The 20,486-nt window shown below is 37.9% G+C and overlaps 1 protein-coding gene across 2 annotated transcripts; it reads left to right on the plus strand.

The window, feature by feature from the left end:
• Window positions 1-521: 521 nt before the first annotated feature.
• Window positions 522-20,231, plus strand: LOC129894164 (ribulose bisphosphate carboxylase/oxygenase activase, chloroplastic). Of its 2 annotated transcripts, none has more exons than XM_055969709.1 (13): window positions 522-975; window positions 1,070-1,155; window positions 1,256-1,265; window positions 2,413-2,475; window positions 2,910-3,023; window positions 3,855-3,910; window positions 12,668-12,673; window positions 13,537-13,591; window positions 13,775-13,976; window positions 14,958-15,064; window positions 15,436-15,491; window positions 16,305-16,397; window positions 17,607-18,494. In XM_055969709.1, the coding sequence occupies exons 1-13, from the start codon at window positions 642-644 to the stop codon at window positions 17,622-17,624; spliced, it is 1,200 nt and encodes a 399-aa protein (XP_055825684.1). In that variant the 5' UTR covers window positions 522-641; the 3' UTR covers window positions 17,625-18,494. The 2 variants fall into 2 exon arrangements, with proteins under 2 accessions (XP_055825684.1, XP_055825683.1); XM_055969708.1 differs by lacking the exon at window positions 17,607-18,494 and adding an exon at window positions 20,021-20,231 and having other exon boundaries at window positions 537-975.
• Window positions 20,232-20,486: the final 255 nt, after the last annotated feature.

The following is a 20,486-nucleotide window of genomic DNA, read 5'->3' on the forward strand; positions in this document are numbered from 1 at the left end:
TATAGATTTCACTCTACGGGTGTGTTTGGTTTGAAAGAAAATGCTTTCCTACAAAATAATTTTTTAAAAACTAAATGTTTTATTTTTCTTTCTATTACGTACTATATTTAGTAATTTCCTTAACGAATTTACTAGTACGACAAATGAGTAAAGATTTCATTTCAAGGTTTACTCTTCAAATGAACCTATTTTTTTATTTTTGTCCTTCTAACTTAAATTTATATTGAGTGGAGCATAATTTCTTTAAAGATGCAAATTATAACTTGTGAAATATTAATATATTAACAAATATAAACTTATACCGCATGGAAAAGTTATTTATCTTGAGCTACAAAAATTAAAAATCAACACAAATAAAATTAGAGTAAAATTTCTCCACATAAAGCTCTGCACAGCGTGAATTCAAAATAATAGACTCTAATACTAATATCAAATATCAAATGAGCTAAAAAAAAAATAAAAATTAAAGGAAAGAAGGGCGGGTTTTTGTCCTGTGTGGCGCGAAATACACCCAACTGATAGCGTTCCGATAACGTCAAACCAAAAAGCGTGTGAAAATTGATCGGCTAATACTGACTTGTTTTAAAGTTGTAACGGCTAATACCAAAAAGAAAATCAAAGGCCCAAAATTCTTCAAAACAATGGCTCTCCTATTCAACACAAATCTCATCAGAGCTCCTCTTACTACTTTCCACTCAATTCCATTTTCTTCTTCTAAGCAATTCCCCAATTACTCTTCTCTCTCTGTTCGTTGTTCCAGTAATCAACAGAGTGATGAAAGCCGAGATTCCGATCAAGATGAACCAAAGAAAAAGAAAAGACTCTCTGAACAGTCTTCATGGGAAACCAAAGATTCTGAAGGCAACGATTATCTTTACAGGCTTGGTGCTGAGGCCGATAATATGAATATTGCAGTTGGTGCTAGGGCTGGCGTCATTGATAGCCTCTTCGCCGGAAATTTCCTTGGAAAAGACTGTAAACAACTTCAATTTTTTAGACTAATTTTATTTATCATTACCCTTATTTCTACAAAATTGTGTTGTGTTTGTAATTCTTATTTTTTTTTCAGCGGATATTGTGTTTGATTATCGGCAGAAGGTGACTAGGTCGTTTCAGTACCTTCAAGGCGATTACTATATTGCACCGGTGTTTCTGGTACATTGTTCTTTTCGGGGATTTTGCATCTTGTTCCTTTATTTTTCCGGAGAAAATTAATCAATATGAGTTCCTCACCCTTTTTTTTTGGTGTGAACAGGATAAAGTCGGTAAGTTACAGTCAGTGCCGCCATTTTGTAGTCTTCCAACAGCTCATTCTACGCGATCTTTATCTTGTGTATGAGTACTGGTGTTTTGCGCTGTCATTATGAGTTTAATTCTAGCATTTTAGCTTCCTTTTGAATCTTTCCTATCAGGTTGTTTTAAGATGCCCTTTTGATTATGGATTAATGACTGTTCTATTTAACTTCTCTTTACAGTTATTAGTAGTAAGACAACCTTTTCTATTGTACATTTTCTCTTTTTGGGTTAATTCTGCAGAGAGCTTTGACTAAATAATCTTTTGACTTTTGATTGTAAAAAAATGATACGAGTAAAAATCATGAGTTGCTATTGTTTCATTTCATATATGCGTTTTCACTTTAGCAGTTAAGGTGGTACTCAATGGGCAAATTGAAATTTCCTATCGTAGTTGTTAAGATATGACACCTGATTCTAACTCAAACCCCAAAACTAGCTTATTAGCGGAGGATTGTCCAAGTCCATATAAGCAGACTGCCAATCCATTCCTCAACCAATGTGAGACTTTTACCCACTCTAACAACCCCCTTCACGCCCATACCCAATTGGAGCGTGGACCGGGAGTCCAAACATGGATGGACCTGACTTTGATACCATGTTAAGATATGACACCTGGGCCGAACTCTTGATGAGCAGGAAGCGGGAGTAAGAAAACTGTCGGTCAAAGTTCATTGTTATATATGGTGGGTAAGATAGACATAACTAAAACTACCCCAAAAGCTACCTCAGGAGGTGAGGATTGCCCAAGTCCATATAAACAGACCGCCAGTTCATACCCCAACCAATGTGAGACTTTTACCCACTCTAACAGTAATGGGCTTTATAGAAAACTTATCTGGATGGCTAATCTAATTGTGGACATGTTTTCTCACAATCTTCTTTTCTTTCCTTTGATTTGGATGTGTATGATAAAGTTGGTATAGTAGTTCATGTGTTTGGAGGATTAACACCTACACTTCTATGCAGATTTTAACATGTACTCTATTGTTATTTCACCCCTGCACCTTTTATGCTGTTATTGCAAGAAGAGCTGCCTTATTTAAACACATTGGTGAATGGTGATAACCTTCTTTTCCTGGCACCCTGTCAATGATATGTGGAATCTTATCCCTGCAGTGTGTCACATTGTGAAGAACTATATTTCTCATCTTTTGAACGCCAAAGTTCCCTTGATTCTAGGTAATTATTTTCTCTTTCCCCTTCTGTTGTTAAAAACTTTAGGATCTTACAAAATATACCTTATTCTACGAAAGTATTTCTTGTACAATTTTTTTTTTTTTTGCAGATGTGTAATCAACATTTTCCTGCACTGCTTTTCCTTTTAGAATAAACCCGTGATACTTCATATTTGATTCTAGTGTAGGACCATCTTAGACATTTTGACTCTTCTTCTATGTTTCCCGAAAGTGATAATTGCTTTACACTCAAATTCAATCATGAAATGCCAGACCAAAATATAGTTTTTGTCATGCAATACAGTAGCTAGCATGATCTTGATACTCCATGAATACTGTTAGTTTTGCTGCAAAAGATTTTGTATCATGCTCCATCAGCTTTAAGCTGAATTTTAGGGGATTTGAGAAGATATTGTTAAGATGATATTTTTGTAACAGGTGTTTGGGGAGGAAAAGGGCAAGGCAAATCATTTCAGACCGAACTGATCTTTCAGGCAATGGGAATTGAACCTGTCATTATGTCTGCAGGAGAGCTAGAATCAGAAAGAGCAGGTATAATTATTTCTTTTAACTATATAATTTGCTCAAGAATGATGTAGATAGGAATACCCCATGTGTTGGAACTTATTGACTAAACTTCAAACTGGAGTATTTATCAGCATCCTTGGATGAAGAAGCCAAAAGAAAAGAACCCCTTGCAACTAAGAATTCTGAAACTGACAAGCCAGGGTGGGAGTTTACACTATGGTGTACAAAAATGGCTTGTGATATCTTTCTTTCTGGGATATTTTCTAGTATTTTTTGAAGAAGAAAAATTAATCCTGTCAATGTTAGATCTGTTTGATGCAAGATGTGGACACAAAACTGACTCATTGTCATTCCTCCTTTGATATTTGCTCCCACTGTCATATCCGTAAAGAGTCTGTAAAAAACTTTGACTACCTTTTCTTAAGATTATTTTCCATGATATATTATCACGAGGTTATGCCTAGTTAAAAAGCATTTTCATAGAGGAACCAAGATTTACTGTTGCTGGTTCAGATAAGTATAATTGACTTAAATGATCATATATACATATATCCATAAGCTCGATCACCCTCATCCAACAATTTTATTGGTTAGTATGGTAGATGACATTTCTATAATGAGATTACAAAAGCTTACATGCATAAACTCTTCCCAACTCAATTTGAGGACTCATAATGCGATCATTTAGGATGTTCAGATTTATTTCCTTTTTTCTGATTACCTCCAGGTGAAGAGCAAAATTTTCCAATTCTAGAATCTGTTGTTTTTTTCTATTCTTTTTATTTGTATTTATTTAAAGTTTTTACTTGTACATGAGTTATTTACTTATTTTCCTTTTCATCTTTCCTCTAACAGGAGAACCCGGAAAGTTAATACGTGAGCGTTACAGAACTGCTTCTCAAGTGGTTCATGTAATGACCTTGAGGGTGATTTTCGTAAATTTGTACAAAACACGCGTGAACAGTAACACGCATGAACAGTAACTTTTTGGGCAGAAAATGCCCCTTTCTTCTCATTTCAATATTTTTTAACATTTGTTTGAGTTCTTGAACTCCTTGAGGTGATTTGAGAAGAGATTTTCGAGGCAAAGTGTTGGGTAAGTGATTTTTGACCTAAAACCTTCCTTTTTCATTAAGTTTTTGACGATTTTAACTCTTAAATTTTAGTTTCAAACCCCAAAAATCCTTGTTTCTTCCCTAATCCGAATTTAAGGAAAATTGTGATTTCCAACTCGTTTTGAGCTCTATTTTTATGGGTTTTTCAACCATGAGTTCCTTATTACCAATAGAATGGGATTGTTCAATAAATTTACAGATTTGACCCTTTTCGAAAATAGTTAATTTTTGGACCATTTTACCCCCGGTTCCGAAACCTATCAATATGGGTGTCATTGGACTCCTTGTGACGTGTATGTTTCATTGTTGATAGTGGGTTGTCATTCCGAGCGCTGAATTCGAGAGTTACTTGTCCGGTGGAGGTATTCGAGTGCGGTTTCGGCAATTGAGGTAGGTTTGGCTATCTTTCTTTGAGATTGAGATGGGGTAATTAGTCATTCATATGTTATAGACTTTGGGATGGGGTTGTAATATGAGTTGAGAATGTTATATATATTGTGATGTCCGTGTGGAGGCTTATTTATTAATGTGTTGCCGTGACGGGGTTTATTTGTATTACATAGCCCGTGTGGGGGCCTTATTTGTTATCTTATTTGCTTTGAGAGCATGTGAATTATGATTTGCCTAAGAGAGAGGCTTGAGTATATTATTTGACTTGTGATGCCGCCTGAGAGATTGAGTTGGGGGTTTTGAGCATACTTGAGTATTGAAATATTGTTGAGAAAGGGGTGAATATTTAAATGAAAGTGTGTTCTTCCCGTTACTATTTATTGAGGGTGAATATCATGTGTAGGTTAAGTTTTGAGAACTTTGAACCTTATACCACATGTGAGTTGATTATTACTTCCATGCATATGTGTTTTGATGCATTCATCCTCATTCATCATATCATGAAACATGGGAAGTTGAGAAATATGGAAATTCTTTTTGAGAAAGAAAATGAAACACCTTTAAACCTTTGTATCTTGAGTCCTTGACCGAGGCAGTTTTCCGGCAGGGTAGTGGATGCATTGTGATCCCAACCTTTGTATCTTGAGTCCCTGACCGAGGCAGTTTTCCGGCAGGGTAGTGGATACATTGTGATCCCAACCTTTGTATCTTGAGTCCCTGACCGAGGCAGTTTTCCGGCAGGGTAGTGGATGCATTGTGATCCTAACCTTTGTATCTTGAGTCCCTGACCGAGGCAGTTTTCCGGCAGGGTAGTGGATGCATTGTGATCCCTTGACCACGAGGAGGTGGCAAGGATAATGAGATATTGTGATTGAGGTATATGGTCTGCGAGACCCCCATGGGTCCTGCTTGGTAGCACAGCTCGGCAGGTGTATACGACAGGCTGTGCGACAGTCTTGATTCCACCGTACCACCACATCATTGCATCATCATATTGCATTGCATTGCATTGACATTTGTGCTGCTTGAATTATTTGATTAATTGTGATTATGAGTTGTTATTATACTTTATTCGTGCCACTATATATATAAACTGGCGGCACCGATGCCGAAGTGGGACTTTTCTATATGCAGGTGGAAGCGTTCCTTAGTTTATTTCATAGGTTTAATTAATTCCTTATACTCAGTCAGCTAAAACCTACTGAGTACATGTGAATTGTACTCACCCCTACTTCTGTGTCCCTTTTTGATGCAGATACTAGTCGGGGTACCCCACGTGGCAGTTAATATTCTAGCGGATTGTGTAATTCTCAGATTAGTGGTGAGGTCCCAGAATTCGGATCGTCACTAGTCTATCTTTATTTTTCAGTCTTTTGTATCATTCAGAGACTTATGTTGTATCTTCAGATTCGAACCTTGTATTAGATGCTCTTTATACTTATGACACCAGGTTTTGGGATAATTTCTTCATTGTTTTTTTTTCTTTTTATTTAAATCGTGGAATCACTTTCCTCTTTGGGAGTCTTGTATGAATTTTATTTTTAGGGTTACACATCAGATTGGGTTTTGAGATGTGTGCCATCATGACCTCAGGTTTTGGGTCGTGACAATTGGTATCAGAGCACTAGGTTCACCGGTCTTATAAGTTAAAGAGCAGGGTGTCTAGTAGAGTCTTGCGGATCGGTACGTAGACGTCCGTACTTATCTTCGAGAGGCTACAAGATACTTAATAGGAGAATTTCTTTCTTTTTACTCCCTTCGTGCGATTTATTCATATCAAGTGTTATTTACCTCTGATCTATTCCTTCCGCATTAAAAGTAACTGTCGGGTTCGAAATATCGGCTCTTGCTTAAGGATGATTTAGTGATGCCTATTCGAGCCTGATTATGAGTATGAAGATGTGGAGCAACAAAAAAAAGTATGGAAGATGGTCGGTTAGACTTTGATAGTTAGATTTCAAATTTTAGATATCTAATTAGCCCACTTTGGATTCCTTTGAGATCTGTGGTTCCACCTATGTCTTCTAGCGTTGCTATGTTTACTTAGGAGCAAAAGAGTATTGTCTCCCAAGTTTGAGGTTATCACTGTTGAGAAGGCTTATATCTTTTTGACCAAGTGTCAGGACAGGTTGTTCAAAATTGGGTATCTTGAAGGCACATGGAATGTCTTATTTCTTTTTATAATTGCGGGAATGGCTAAGAAGTGATAGAGGTCTGTTCTTGCTCATAGACCTGTCGGTCCTCCTATGATGAGTTGGGAGTAGTTTACTTAGGTTGTTTTGTGATGGTGAGTTTGAATAAGGGGCAAATATGTGATTCTTCTTCTATTTAGCCAGGGTCACAAGTTGTCTGCAATACACCAGTTTTAGTTGTTTGAGGTGCTTTATGGAGTACTCGAGGTGGTGGTTGTAGTAGTTCACAAGCTAAGGGTGACCATTAATTATGCTATGCTATACTAGGTAAATTTGAGGCAGAGGCCTCTGATGTGGTTATTACATGTATTGTTCTGGTTTGCCATCATTTTACGTCAGTATTATTTGATCCAGGGTCTACCTATTCTTATGTGTCGATTTATTTCGATGTGGGTATTGATTATGTGAGTGAGTCCCTTATTGTGCCTATTACTATTTCTACCCCAATAGGTGAATCTTTAGTAGTGGATCGGGTATACAAGGGATGTTTGGTGATATTTTCGGGTAGAGAGACCCGTGCAGACTTGATTTTACTAGACATGCTTGATTTTGATGTGATATTGGGTATGGACTGGTTATCTCCTTATCATGCTATATTAGATTGTTATGCAAAGACCGTGACCTTAGCTTATCCCGATTTACCTAGCTTAGTATGGAAGGGTAATCCGAGTTCGTATCCTAAGGGGGTGATATCTTATATTCGTACTCGTCGCTTGATGGATAAGGGTTGTTTGTCTTATTTGACTCATGTACGTGATCTCACCACGGAGTCATCTCATATAGAGACTACGAGGGTGGTGAGAGAGTTTATGGATGTATTTCCTACAGACTTGCCGGGAGTTCCTCCTGACCGTGATATCGATTTTGTGATTGATTTGGAGCATGACACTAAACCCATCTCTATTTCTTCTTATCGGATGGCTCCGGCAGAATTGAAAGAGTTGAAAGAACAATTGGAAGATTTGTTGAAGAAAGGGTTTATTAGACCTAGTGTATCACCGTGGGGTGCACCGGTTTTATTTGTGAAGAAGAAAGATGGTACTATGAGGATGTGTATTGACTATCGACAGTTGAACAAAGTCACTATCAAGAACAAGTATCCTCTCCCTCACATTGATGATTTATTTGACCAGCTTCAAGGTGCATCGGTGTTATCAAAGATTGATTTGAGGTCGGGTTACCATCAGTTGAGAGTTCGGGAATCTGATATCCCAAAGACTGCATTCAGGACTCGTTATGGGCATTATGAGTTTGTGGTTATGTCCTTCGGGTTGACTAATGCCCCGGCTGCTTTTATGGAGTTGATGAATCGGGTATTTCGACCTTATTTGGACTCGTTTGTGATCGTGTTTATTGATGACATCTTGGTTTATTCCAAGAATGAGGCGGATCATGTTAGGCACCTGAGGACAGTCCTTCAGAGATTGAGAGAGGAGAAGTTGTATGCAAAATTCTCCAAATGTGAGTTTTGGCTTGAGTCCGTGACATTCTTGGGTCATATAGTGACCAAGGATGGTATTATGGTTGATCCAGCCAAAGTTGCAGCGGTTCGTGATTGGGTTAGGCCTACTTCGGTTACCGAGATTCGGAGTTTTATTGGGTTGGCAGGCTACTATCGTCGGTTTATTCAAGGATTCTCTTCTATTGCAGCCCCCATTGACTAGGCTAACTCAAAAGACCGTGGCATTTCAGTGGACTGATGAGTGTGAGGCGAGCTTTCAAAAGCTCAAGGAATTATTGACTTCAGCACCTATTCTAGCCTTACCCGAGGAGGGCGTGGCATTTATTGTGTTTTGTGATGCTTCGGGAGTCGGCTTGGGTGGTGTATTGATGCAAAAAGGTAGAGTTATAGCTTATGCTTCTCGACAGTTGAAGGTACATGAGAAGAACTATCCTACCCACGACTTAGAGTTAGCAGCAGTGGTGTTTGTTCTGAAGTTGTGGAGGCATTATCTCTATGGAGTGCATTGCGAGGTCTATACTGACCACCGTAGCCTTAAGTATATCTTTTCTCAGCCGAATCTGAACATGCGGCAGCGTAGGTGGTTAGAGTTATTGAAAGACTATGACATTACCATACTTTATCATCCGGGCAAAGCTAATGTGGTAGCGGATGCCCTGAGTCGCAAAGCATCTAGCATGGGTAGTTTGGCCTTTCTTAAGGCTGTGGAGAGGCCTTTGGCGTTGGAGGTTCAGTCATTGGCTAGACAGTTGGTCCGACTGGATATTTCTACACATCATGGTATTTTGGCATTTGTGGAGGCTAGGTCTACTTTGATGGACCAGATTCGTACACACCAGTTTGAAGATGAAAAGTTGAGGGCCATTCGAGACAAAGTGTTGAGTGGTGAAGCAAAATCAGCCTCTCTTGATCAGGAAGGAGTTTTGAGGATTAATGGTCGCATTTGTGTGCCCAAGGTTAGTGAATGGGTACGTATGATATTAGAGGAGGCTCATTGTTCCAAGTATTCGATTCACCCGGGAGTGGCAAAGATGTTTCATGACTTGAAACAACATTATTGGTGGTGTGGCATGAAGAGAGACATTATTGATTTTGTGGCTAAGTGTCTAAATTGCCAACAAGTGAAGTATGAGCATCAGAAACCGGGTGGTCCTATGCAAAGGATGCCCATTCCTGAGTGGAAATGGGAGCGTATCACTATGGACTTCGTGTCTGGATTACCCATGGCATTGGGTAAGTATGACTCTGTCTGGGTGATTGTGGATCGATTGACCAAATCAGCCCATTTCCTTCCGGTGAAGACTAGCTACAATGCGGATCAGTTAGCTAGGATCTATCTTCGTGAGATTGTTAGGCTGCATGGGGTGCCTATCTCTATTGTATCGGATCGGGGTTCAGTGTTCACCTCTCACTTTTGGAAGGCATTACAGCGTGGTTTGGGTACGCGACTAGAGATGAGTTCAGCATTTCATCCCCAAACCGATGGTCAGTCTGAACGGACTATTCAGGTGTTGGAGGATATGCTTAGGGCCTGTGTGATTGATTTTGGTGCCCGATGGGACCAACACTTGCCCTTAGCAGAGTTTGCCTATAATAACAGTTATCACTCCAGCATTCAAATGGCACCATTTGAGGCATTGTATGGTCGTAGGTGTCGATCACCCATTGGATGGTTTGATTCTGTTGCGGTTGATGCATTGGATACTGACTTACTTAGGGATGCTGTGGAGCGGGTACGTTTGATTCAGGGTCGACTATTGACAGCTCAGAGTCGTCAGAAGAGTTATGCTGATAGGAGGGTTCGTCCCTTAGAGTTCATGGTGGGTGATTGCGTGTGGCTTAAAATATCGCCCATGAAGGGTGTGATGAGGTTCGGAAAGAAGGGCAAGCTTAGCCCAAGGTTTGTTGGCCCGTTTGAAATCCTGAGGAGAGTAGGTGGAGTGGCGTATAAGTTGGCCTTACCCCCTAAATTGTCAGCTGTCCATCCGGTGTTTCATGTTTCCATGCTTCGCAAGTACATACCGGATGAGTCTCATGTGATTTCTTATGATGCGGTAGAGTTGAGTCCGGATTTGACTTATGAGGAGGAGCCGACAGTTATTCTAGATAGGCGGCTTCGTAGACTCAGGACCAAGGAGGTCGCTTCGGTCAAGGTGCAGTGGCAGCATCGGCCTGCTGAGGAGGCGACTTGGGAGTTAGAGTCTGATATGCAGGCTCGATACCCTCAGCTTTTTGAGACCCCAAGTACTTTATTTTATCTTATGTTCGAGGACGAACATCCTTTTTTAGTGGTGGATATTGTAATGACCTTGAGGGTGATTTTCGTAAATTTGTACAAAACACGCGTGAACAGTAACACGCATGAACAGTAACTTTTTGGGCAGAAAATGCCCCTTTCTTCTCATTTCAATATTTTTTAACATTTGTTTGAGTTCTTGAACTCCTTGAGGTGATTTGAGAAGAGATTTTCGAGGCAAAGTGTTGGGTAAGTGATTTTTGACCTAAAACCTTCCTTTTTCATTAAGTTTTTGACGATTTTAACTCTTAAATTTTAGTTTCAAACCCCAAAAATCCTTGTTTCTTCCCTAATCCGAATTTAAGGAAAATTGTGATTTCCAACTCGTTTTGAGCTCTATTTTTATGGGTTTTTCAACCATGAGTTCCTTATTACCAATAGAATGGGATTGTTCAATAAATTTACAGATTTGACCCTTTTCGAAAATAGTTAATTTTTGGACCATTTTACCCCCGGTTCCGAAACCTATCAATATGGGTGTCATTGGACTCCTTGTGACGTGTATGTTTCATTGTTGATAGTGGGTTGTCATTCCGAGCGCTGAATTCGAGAGTTACTTGTCCGGTGGAGGTATTCGAGTGCGGTTTCGGCAATTGAGGTAGGTTTGGCTATCTTTCTTTGAGATTGAGATGGGGTAATTAGTCATTCATATGTTATAGACTTTGGGATGGGGTTGTAATATGAGTTGAGAATGTTATATATATTGTGATGTCCGTGTGGAGGCTTATTTATTAATGTGTTGCCGTGACGGGGTTTATTTGTATTACATAGCCCGTGTGGGGGCCTTATTTGTTATCTTATTTGCTTTGAGAGCATGTGAATTATGATTTGCCTAAGAGAGAGGCTTGAGTATATTATTTGACTTGTGATGCCGCCTGAGAGATTGAGTTGGGGGTTTTGAGCATACTTGAGTATTGAAATATTGTTGAGAAAGGGGTGAATATTTAAATGAAAGTGTGTTCTTCCCGTTACTATTTATTGAGGGTGAATATCATGTGTAGGTTAAGTTTTGAGAACTTTGAACCTTATACCACATGTGAGTTGATTATTACTTCCATGCATATGTGTTTTGATGCATTCATCCTCATTCATCATATCATGAAACATGGGAAGTTGAGAAATATGGAAATTCTTTTTGAGAAAGAAAATGAAACACCTTTAAACCTTTGTATCTTGAGTCCTTGACCGAGGCAGTTTTCCGGCAGGGTAGTGGATGCATTGTGATCCCAACCTTTGTATCTTGAGTCCCTGACCGAGGCAGTTTTCCGGCAGGGTAGTGGATACATTGTGATCCCAACCTTTGTATCTTGAGTCCCTGACCGAGGCAGTTTTCCGGCAGGGTAGTGGATGCATTGTGATCCTAACCTTTGTATCTTGAGTCCCTGACCGAGGCAGTTTTCCGGCAGGGTAGTGGATGCATTGTGATCCCTTGACCACGAGGAGGTGGCAAGGATAATGAGATATTGTGATTGAGGTATATGGTCTGCGAGACCCCCATGGGTCCTGCTTGGTAGCACAGCTCGGCAGGTGTATACGACAGGCTGTGCGACAGTCTTGATTCCACCGTACCACCACATCATTGCATCATCATATTGCATTGCATTGCATTGACATTTGTGCTGCTTGAATTATTTGATTAATTGTGATTATGAGTTGTTATTATACTTTATTCGTGCCACTATATATATAAACTGGCGGCACCGATGCCGAAGTGGGACTTTTCTATATGCAGGTGGAAGCGTTCCTTAGTTTATTTCATAGGTTTAATTAATTCCTTATACTCAGTCAGCTAAAACCTACTGAGTACATGTGAATTGTACTCACCCCTACTTCTGTGTCCCTTTTTGATGCAGATACTAGTCGGGGTACCCCACGTGGCAGTTAATATTCTAGCGGATTGTGTAATTCTCAGATTAGTGGTGAGGTCCCAGAATTCGGATCGTCACTAGTCTATCTTTATTTTTCAGTCTTTTGTATCATTCAGAGACTTATGTTGTATCTTCAGATTCGAACCTTGTATTAGATGCTCTTTATACTTATGACACCAGGTTTTGGGATAATTTCTTCATTGTTTTTTTTTCTTTTTATTTAAATCGTGGAATCACTTTCCTCTTTGGGAGTCTTGTATGAATTTTATTTTTAGGGTTACACATCAGATTGGGTTTTGAGATGTGTGCCATCATGACCTCAGGTTTTGGGTCGTGACAGTTCAGAACCAAGTTAGAAGCTTTATTGCTTTTATTACCGGTATATGTATATGTTTGTACATCTGGGTCCTGTTATTCTACATAGGTTAAGCTATGATTTATGTTATATGCTTGACTTATTAGCTTTTTTAGTTTTGACACATATTTATTCATTTTCTTGTTTCCTGGTGTCCGTGATTAGCAAGATCTAGTGTTGACTTCTTTCTAAAATGTTAACAAAGTTCCAAATGGATATATGTGATCAATATGAGAGCTCCCGATATTGCAGAAGACATATTCCTTCCTTTGTTCCATGATATTTATCATTATCCTATGTGAAAAAGAAGCAAAAGTGCACCATGCGCACGCACGCACACCCACTCACCCACCTCCAATTTTAGATTGAGAGGCAGATAAAAATTGAAAACAATAAGAATAAGACATCCATGATATTCCATGTTTTTGAGAATGTATACTTAGTCCACTGGAAAAAGAGTAGCTTCACAGATGCATGCATTGATTGTCTGTTTCAGTCATGAACAAATGTTACAAAGCATGCATATTTAACTCTGGGTTCCTAGGTGTAGCATTACAAACCGTTTCTCTCTCCTCTTTGTCTTTTTTGGGCTTAAAGAAACCGGGGGGGGGGGGGGGATGATATGTATTTTCCTACTAATAGTTGCACAGTATGATGATTACTATAAAGGTTGTGAAATTTATCTCGCATATAGCATGATTTCTTCCAATTTATCTATGTGGCTCACTAAATTGAAGTTCATGACTTTTGTGCCTTACTGAAATATTGTCTTAATTCCTGCTATAATTCTCTCTGGAGTCTTTCATTATGTTTAAGTGAACTGTTAATGAACTCTGTTATGGTTCCTATTGCTTAACAGGGGAAAATGAGTGTTTTGATGATCAACGACATTGATGCTGGCCTTGGTAGATTTGGTAAGCTATATTATCTTTACTTGGACGTATGAATCTACACTTGTTGGTTTTTATTTTTTCAGTTTCCATCAAGCATCTCTTTGGTCTAGATGACTATATTTTTCAGCTCTCTTTTTGACCAAGAAATAAATGAGAACTGACATTCTCCACTAAAGAGATTGCTTTTTCTTTTTTGCTATGAAGGTAACACCCAAGTGACAGTCAACAATCAAATTGTTGTTGGAACTCTGATGAATTTGTGTGATAATCCTACAAGGGTAAGTGTAGGGCAGGACTGGAGACAAGGAGATATAACACACAGGATTCCCATTATTGTGACAGGAAATGATTTTTCAACAATTTATGCTCCCCTAATTCGTGATGGGAGAATGGAGAAGTTCTATTGGTACATGCCCTTCTCTCTCTTGCTTGTCCTAATTGTTCACTGCCTTTTTTCTGGTAACTTCGGTGTATAATAGGAGTCACGGGAATTACAACAACTAATCAGTTACTGTAGGGTGCAGTCCAAAAACCTCAAAAGTTTTATCCTTCCTGGATTTAATTTTTACTTTTGAACATGTGAGGTTAAGTTTTATTAACGTTATCAGCATCTAAGATGGGATATAACTCATAGGATTACATCCAAAAAAACAAGAGCAGAACTTTTTTTGTCAACTTTGCAGTAACAAGGTCTCCACATCATTTACAAGGTCCATAAAACAACAAAAAGCTAAGGAAATCGTTCCTGGATTTAATTTGTGGGCCACATTCAGAGTTCAGTAAGGGTAGAACACCTATTTGTTTTTATGAATTAGCTGATGGTCCATTTGGCGGACACAATTTAACTTCTTACTTTCAAGTTTATGAAAAAGACAATGCCACTAAAGCTAATATTTAATAGTAATTGAAGTATATACTTTATCTACAACAACTACTATTTTCTGATCAGGAGAATAGTGTTTAATGTATATACTTTGGCTATTTCGTGTTGATTTTAAATCATTACAAAATATTCTTGATCTATCAAAAATAATAATGCTAATTTAGAAAGGGGGTTAGTCTCCTCTTCTCATGTTCCCTTTATTTAGTAATCACGTAGTATCTTACTCGTCATTTTTACTACTACTTGTTGCTTTGTTTTTCTTGCGATTTTGCTGTCATTATTTGGCTATATATTACACCTATTTAAGCCGAGAGTCTATCCAAAACAACCTCTCTATGTCACAAAGGTTGCGTACAATGTACATCATACCTTCCCCAGGCCTCACTTGTGAGATTTTATTGAGTATGTTGTTGTTGAAATGAATTTAGATTTTCTCTGTGGATAACAGTTTGTTGTTAATATATTTTATGGAGAATAGTAACTATTTTCTCTTTCATGATATAGGCAGCCCACCCAAGAAGACATCGTGAATATTGTTTGCAGAATGTACGAGAAAGATGGGATAACAAGGGATGAGGTTGCGACTATTGTTAATACATTCCCAAATCAAGGTGACTAACCATCCATGAAAGTTATTTTATTCCGCTTTCATGGGCACATACACAATTTTTTGATATTTTTTTGCTGGCTCACACTTTACTCTCTCCCTCGTATCTCTAAAACTAACACTATTTATAAGGTATAATCATTGTTTGGGTATAGAAACTTAGACATTTTTTCAATTTTTATCTAATAGGTGGGTACACCATCACATTGTTACATATGTTATTATGGGACTATGGATTGGCTAAGAATTGGTTTAAGTATTACAGTTCATGATCATAAACTGTTAATATCACTAGATTGTCATATAAATACAGCGCAATATGCAGAGGTGTGAAAGCCCTTTTTCCTCTCATATTTCTTGTTCATCTTTTGGCAGCATTAGATTTTTATGGAGCTATGAGATCTAGAACATACGACCAGTCCATCCTAAAGGTAATCTAATTTGAGCAATGTCATTTTATTTTATTCATTGCCTCTTTAACCTATAAACTACTACTCTTATCATGTTTACTAGGTGTCTTCTTGAGCTTTTTCTTGAACAAATTGGTTAAAGAACATTCTTTCATTTTGTCAAAGGAAAGAAAAGGCTAGTGTTGCTAAAAGTTTCTCGTTATCGAAATCATTGGAAAAAGTCAGGGTTAACTGTATACTTAATTAGCACTTAGAATTAGTTTTCAGATGATGGAAAAAACATGTAATTTGGTGAATAATGACATTATTATGTCTGGGGCAGTGAACAAAGATGCCAAGCTGCTGAATTATGACCATTGCATCTGTGTTAATGACGCCAATTATTCTATAAGATGCTTTTCTGTCAATAAAGAGAAATAAAGAAATTCATGGTAACCTCAGGAAAGCGGCATTCCACATTTTCATCTACCCTGAGAGACAACTAGATGACCATGTTGAGGTATAGCTGAAAAGGTAGATTCAATGTACTATAGTATTCCTCTATGATGACTGTTTTTCAGATTTGTAAAACCCGGCAGCAAGCATTGCAACTTTTCAAGCTGGTAGTCCATTCCACTTTTAAGGTTCTCAAAAAGGTCTATAGAAAAAAGCCAATTCCTTAATGAACACATATGCTTCATCAATTGTTGTTGCTTGTTAATGGTGATTACAAATAATTATTTTGTGTTTGCTGCTTTTCTACCATATTTGTATAAAAGTTTCTAATCTAACACCAACTTTGGGAGGCTTGATTAAAATTTCAGTTACTCTTTTGTGCTTTCCACTTTTATGTAGTGGGTTGAAGATTCTGGAGGTGCTGAAGATATTGGCAGAAGATTTCTTCGACAAAGAAAGAAGGGAGAACTCCCAGTTTTTGTTCCTCCAGAGGTAAGGCATTTATTGTTTCCCTTCCTTTTTCATGACAATTAAGGCAGGGGCAATTCTGATTTTACTTTTTCTAAGTAAAATTTTACAGATAGTGTTAACTTTTTGTGTTTGTTGATTTGGGAGAAAAGTTGTTTGGAGAACTAAAGAAATCTCTTTTCTTACATAAACAAGAAAAATGAGAAAACTAATGGAAAGAGGGTGGGGTGAGGTGGGGTGAGGGGGTGATAGTAATTTTCCGTGTGGTCTAAGCACTAACCTTCATTAGGTCATAAGGATAAGGGGCTGAAGGAATTAGAGGGAAAGCTAGATTTAAAGAGACCAAGTGTTATGCAACGTCTTCGCTATAAAATGAATACACACTTGTACTGTAAGTTATGGAGACTTGGGAAGAGGATACTCAAAATCAAGAGTGGGTAGAGGGGGGTTGGTCTTGACCCACATGTGCTGTCAGACCTAGAACACTGTTTTTTTCTGGTGGAGATGCACCCATTGCACCCCAAACCAATTAAGAACCACTCTTCACAGTCAGTTAGCCACATGACAATGCGACAAGAGATGATCCACATCTTCAGCTGGACTCTTGCACATGTCACACCAACTAACACAGTTGATCTTCTTCTAACTCAAGTTGTCCGCTGTCAATATCACATCCCTTGCTGCCAACCAGGCAATGAAACACACCTTCCTCGAAACCCTGGGTACCCAAATAGCACAATGAGGGAAAATGCATTCATCTCTCCTTAATAACCTCTTATAAAATGACTTAACAGTGAATAAGCCAAGTCTACTCTCTCGCCATCTCCATACATCCGATCTATTGATAAGCAAATCCTGCCCATACAGTAGCTCAACCAAACTGTAAAATTCTTCGAACTCCCAGTCCAGTAGATTCCTCATGAACTTTAGTTCAAAATGAACTCCCCCTCCTGAGCATCCTTTGCAACCAACCAGGTAAAGCATTTCCATGTCAAATTATGCTTAGGGAGCTGATACTAGTCATCACTTAAACTTGCATTACTTAGTATCTCGAATTGCCCCTGATTTTTCCGGAAGAAGTTGGTCGGGTAGTTCACAGTGTTAGGGCTAGAGAGAAATAGTCTCTTTCTTCCAACAATCCAGTTCTGCATTAGCTACTACATGGCAATAAAATTTATGCGTTATAGCATATTGAAAAAGGGTTAGCCATAATGGCAATATTATTTTCTGCAGGTCGTGCTCCTAAACTGACCAATATCTAAGATGAACCTTTGCTTTTTCGATAACATCCAAAGATGATTCTTTCAAGGGAGGAATTACAGTGAATAAGGTGTTACTTATTAACATTAAGAGCAAAATCTTGAAAAACTCTATTTTTATTTGATCATCTTCCATTGTGTGGATCATTTATGGATATAAAGTGTAACAAAGAGAAATTCATCTCTTTGTTATCTTAATTCTTTCATTGTAAGTTGAAAGGAAGAGTTAGCAGACAAGATCTACAGTGTGTTTGGTATGAACCAATTTTCTTATGTTCGGTTGGTCAAATATTTTGGAAAACATTTTCTCTAGGAAAACAAGATCCTTACAAATGGGGAAAATGATTTCCCTAATGAAAGTAGGGAAAACAAGTTGCACCAGTGACATTCCACATTGATCGCGTCCTCTCCAGTCTCCACTCTCTAACACACCTCATTTTCACCTCCATCCAGCCCCTCATCCCACCATCCCACAGTTGTACCTCCCTACCCCTCCCATAGTATTTGTCTAAATTATATACAAATGGTTTTAGGATAATATTTTTTTTCTTACCTACCAAACACAAGAAAATAAGTAAGAACACACTTATTTTTCCAGAAAACATTTTCCTTCATACCAAACACACACTTAAAGTAGCTCTAGCTTGCCTAGAAATTGATAGAGGTTACATGGTTTTCTAGGAATTACCTGGTACCTATTGTTGGTGGGAGGTGTTAGGTATTCCGTGAAATTAGTCGATGTGCGCGGAGTTTTGGGCTAAAATCATCCTTGAAGTATAGCCCAAACTTAGGGTACATCCTTATGCTATAATTGTAAACAAAAAACATCCTTGAACTATCCCAAACTTTGCAATAAACATCCTTTTGTTAATTTTTGTTGAAAAAACTAACAACTAAAATTAAAAAACATGTTTCAAGCACGTGACTTCCCCAAATCTCCATATTCTGTGGATTGATCATCTTCATCCTTCAGGAACAATAAGGCACTATTGCTGAACTTTCTTTCATGCTTTTGGGTAGAAAAATAATCTGCTCCAAATGAAAGAGTTATGCTAGTTTTTATTCTCGTCGTCTTTATTGTCTTGAAGGAACTATTGTATCTGCTAAGGGAAAGTAGAAATAACCATAAAAAAGACCTGCTATGCCAATGTAAAATGCCCTTTACCTATTTGATAAAATGTTGAAAGGATTGCAAGCATATTGCATATGAATTTCCAAGTCTCATTGTCTTCTAAAGTAAATTTTGCAACTTCAAAGTTGTGAGGAGTTGTTTTCTGTAGATTATTTCTGAAAATCGAACATTAATGCATTGCATAATGCGACTCTCAGTAGACTATTTCTGAATATCGAACATTGATGCACTGCATAATGTGACACATCAAATCCAACCCTCTCAATAATGTGATTTTGAGTTTGTCACGAAAGCGGTTGCAATCAAAGATGAGAATGAGAAAATGATTGGATTTAAACATATGAGTCTTAAATATATCAACATGATAGGGTACTCGAGAGATAGCAGAATGGGTATTGTTTCTTTTACCTTATTTTTGAGCGAGGAAAGACAAGTTATAAAAATTAGCCTTAGCTTTAACTCTTCTACTGGAAAACAACTTATTTGGTTGCTAAAGTTCAGAAGGACAAAAACTTTTGTTTTTGAAGCCAAAAGCTTTGCTTAATATGGAAGATGATCGAGTGGGAATTGGGAGGAAATCAATCCGACAGAATATGGAGATTTGGGGAAAGTCACGTGCTTGACACATGTTTTTATTTCAGCTGTTAGGTTTTTAATAAAAGTTAACAGAGGGATGTTTATTGCAAAGTTTGAGATAGTTAAAGGATGTATTTTTGTTAATAATGGTAGTATAAGGATGTACCCTAAGCTTGGGCTATACTTCAAGGATGATTTTAGACCAAAACTCACGTGCGCGCAATCTGGTTTGGACATCACAGTTGTAAAAAAAAGGTTGTTAAATGGAGCTAGGTCCTCCTGTTTGGTCAATTGTTCTAAAACTTCAATTTTTCTGGTTGGAGCTAATGCTTTGTGTCAAAACTCGGAGGATCAATTAAAATAGAAGTATATGTAGTAACTCAATCCGTCCAAAGTTTATTTGGGTTCAAGTAGTTGGGTCAAATATGTGATGAATAACTAGTTATAAAACAACCCGCCCAGCTCAAGCCTATTTCTTGGACAGTTTCATGTTACAATTATGTATAGAAAATCTATCTATCCATTTATTTATTTCTTCCCTTCCTATTTTTAATGGAGTAACTTATTGAGTGCCTTTAGCTTTAGGTCTTCATTTAAGCAGGATTGAGAAACAACTTGAGGAGTACTCTCTTAAAGTGCAATTGTTCACTTATTCTGGTGATTTTATTCTTGTTGAACAGCAAACGGTGGAAGCTTTACTTGAATCGGGACACTCTCTCACCAAAGAACAAAAGCTGATTATGGAGAGCAAACTTTCAAAAGAATACATGAAGAACATGGATGAATAGTATGGGGTGCAACTATGTGGGTTAAAGGGGGCTTCAGGTTGATTTTGTGTATATCATTGATTGAATAACAATAAAATAATATATTATTTGTTTAATTTTTTTTTAATAACCACTATGTATTCTATATGAACTTATAGAACTCACCTACTCATTAAAGAGGAAACGCTCCTGCAGTGGTCCTTAGGCTCACTTCCAACGTAACAGGGGTTTAGGTGGCTTACAAATGGACCATTCATTTTCTCACAAGTTTATGACGATAGGATAACGTCTGATGCTAACTAACTTGTTCTAGGCACTTTTATGATGCATGACTACATATATGGATATATTTGTTTGATATTGGTCTGTGTGGTTTAGG

Source organism: Solanum dulcamara, chromosome 7 (genome assembly GCF_947179165.1).
Source record: "Solanum dulcamara chromosome 7, daSolDulc1.2, whole genome shotgun sequence".
In the NCBI taxonomy this organism is placed as follows: Eukaryota; Viridiplantae; Streptophyta; class Magnoliopsida; order Solanales; family Solanaceae; genus Solanum; species Solanum dulcamara.

Excerpts from the sequence above, each read along its gene's own strand:
- LOC129894164 (XM_055969708.1), top strand. The coding sequence starts at position 642 with ATGGCTCTCCTATTCAACACAAATCTCATCAGAGCTCCTCTTACTACT. Across the intron at positions 13,977-14,957 it reads AGAATGGAGAAGTTCTATTG|GCAGCCCACCCAAGAAGACA; the intron begins GTACATGCCCTT and ends TTCATGATATAG. Across the intron at positions 16,398-20,020 it reads CAGTTTTTGTTCCTCCAGAG|CAAACGGTGGAAGCTTTACT; the intron begins GTAAGGCATTTA and ends CTTGTTGAACAG.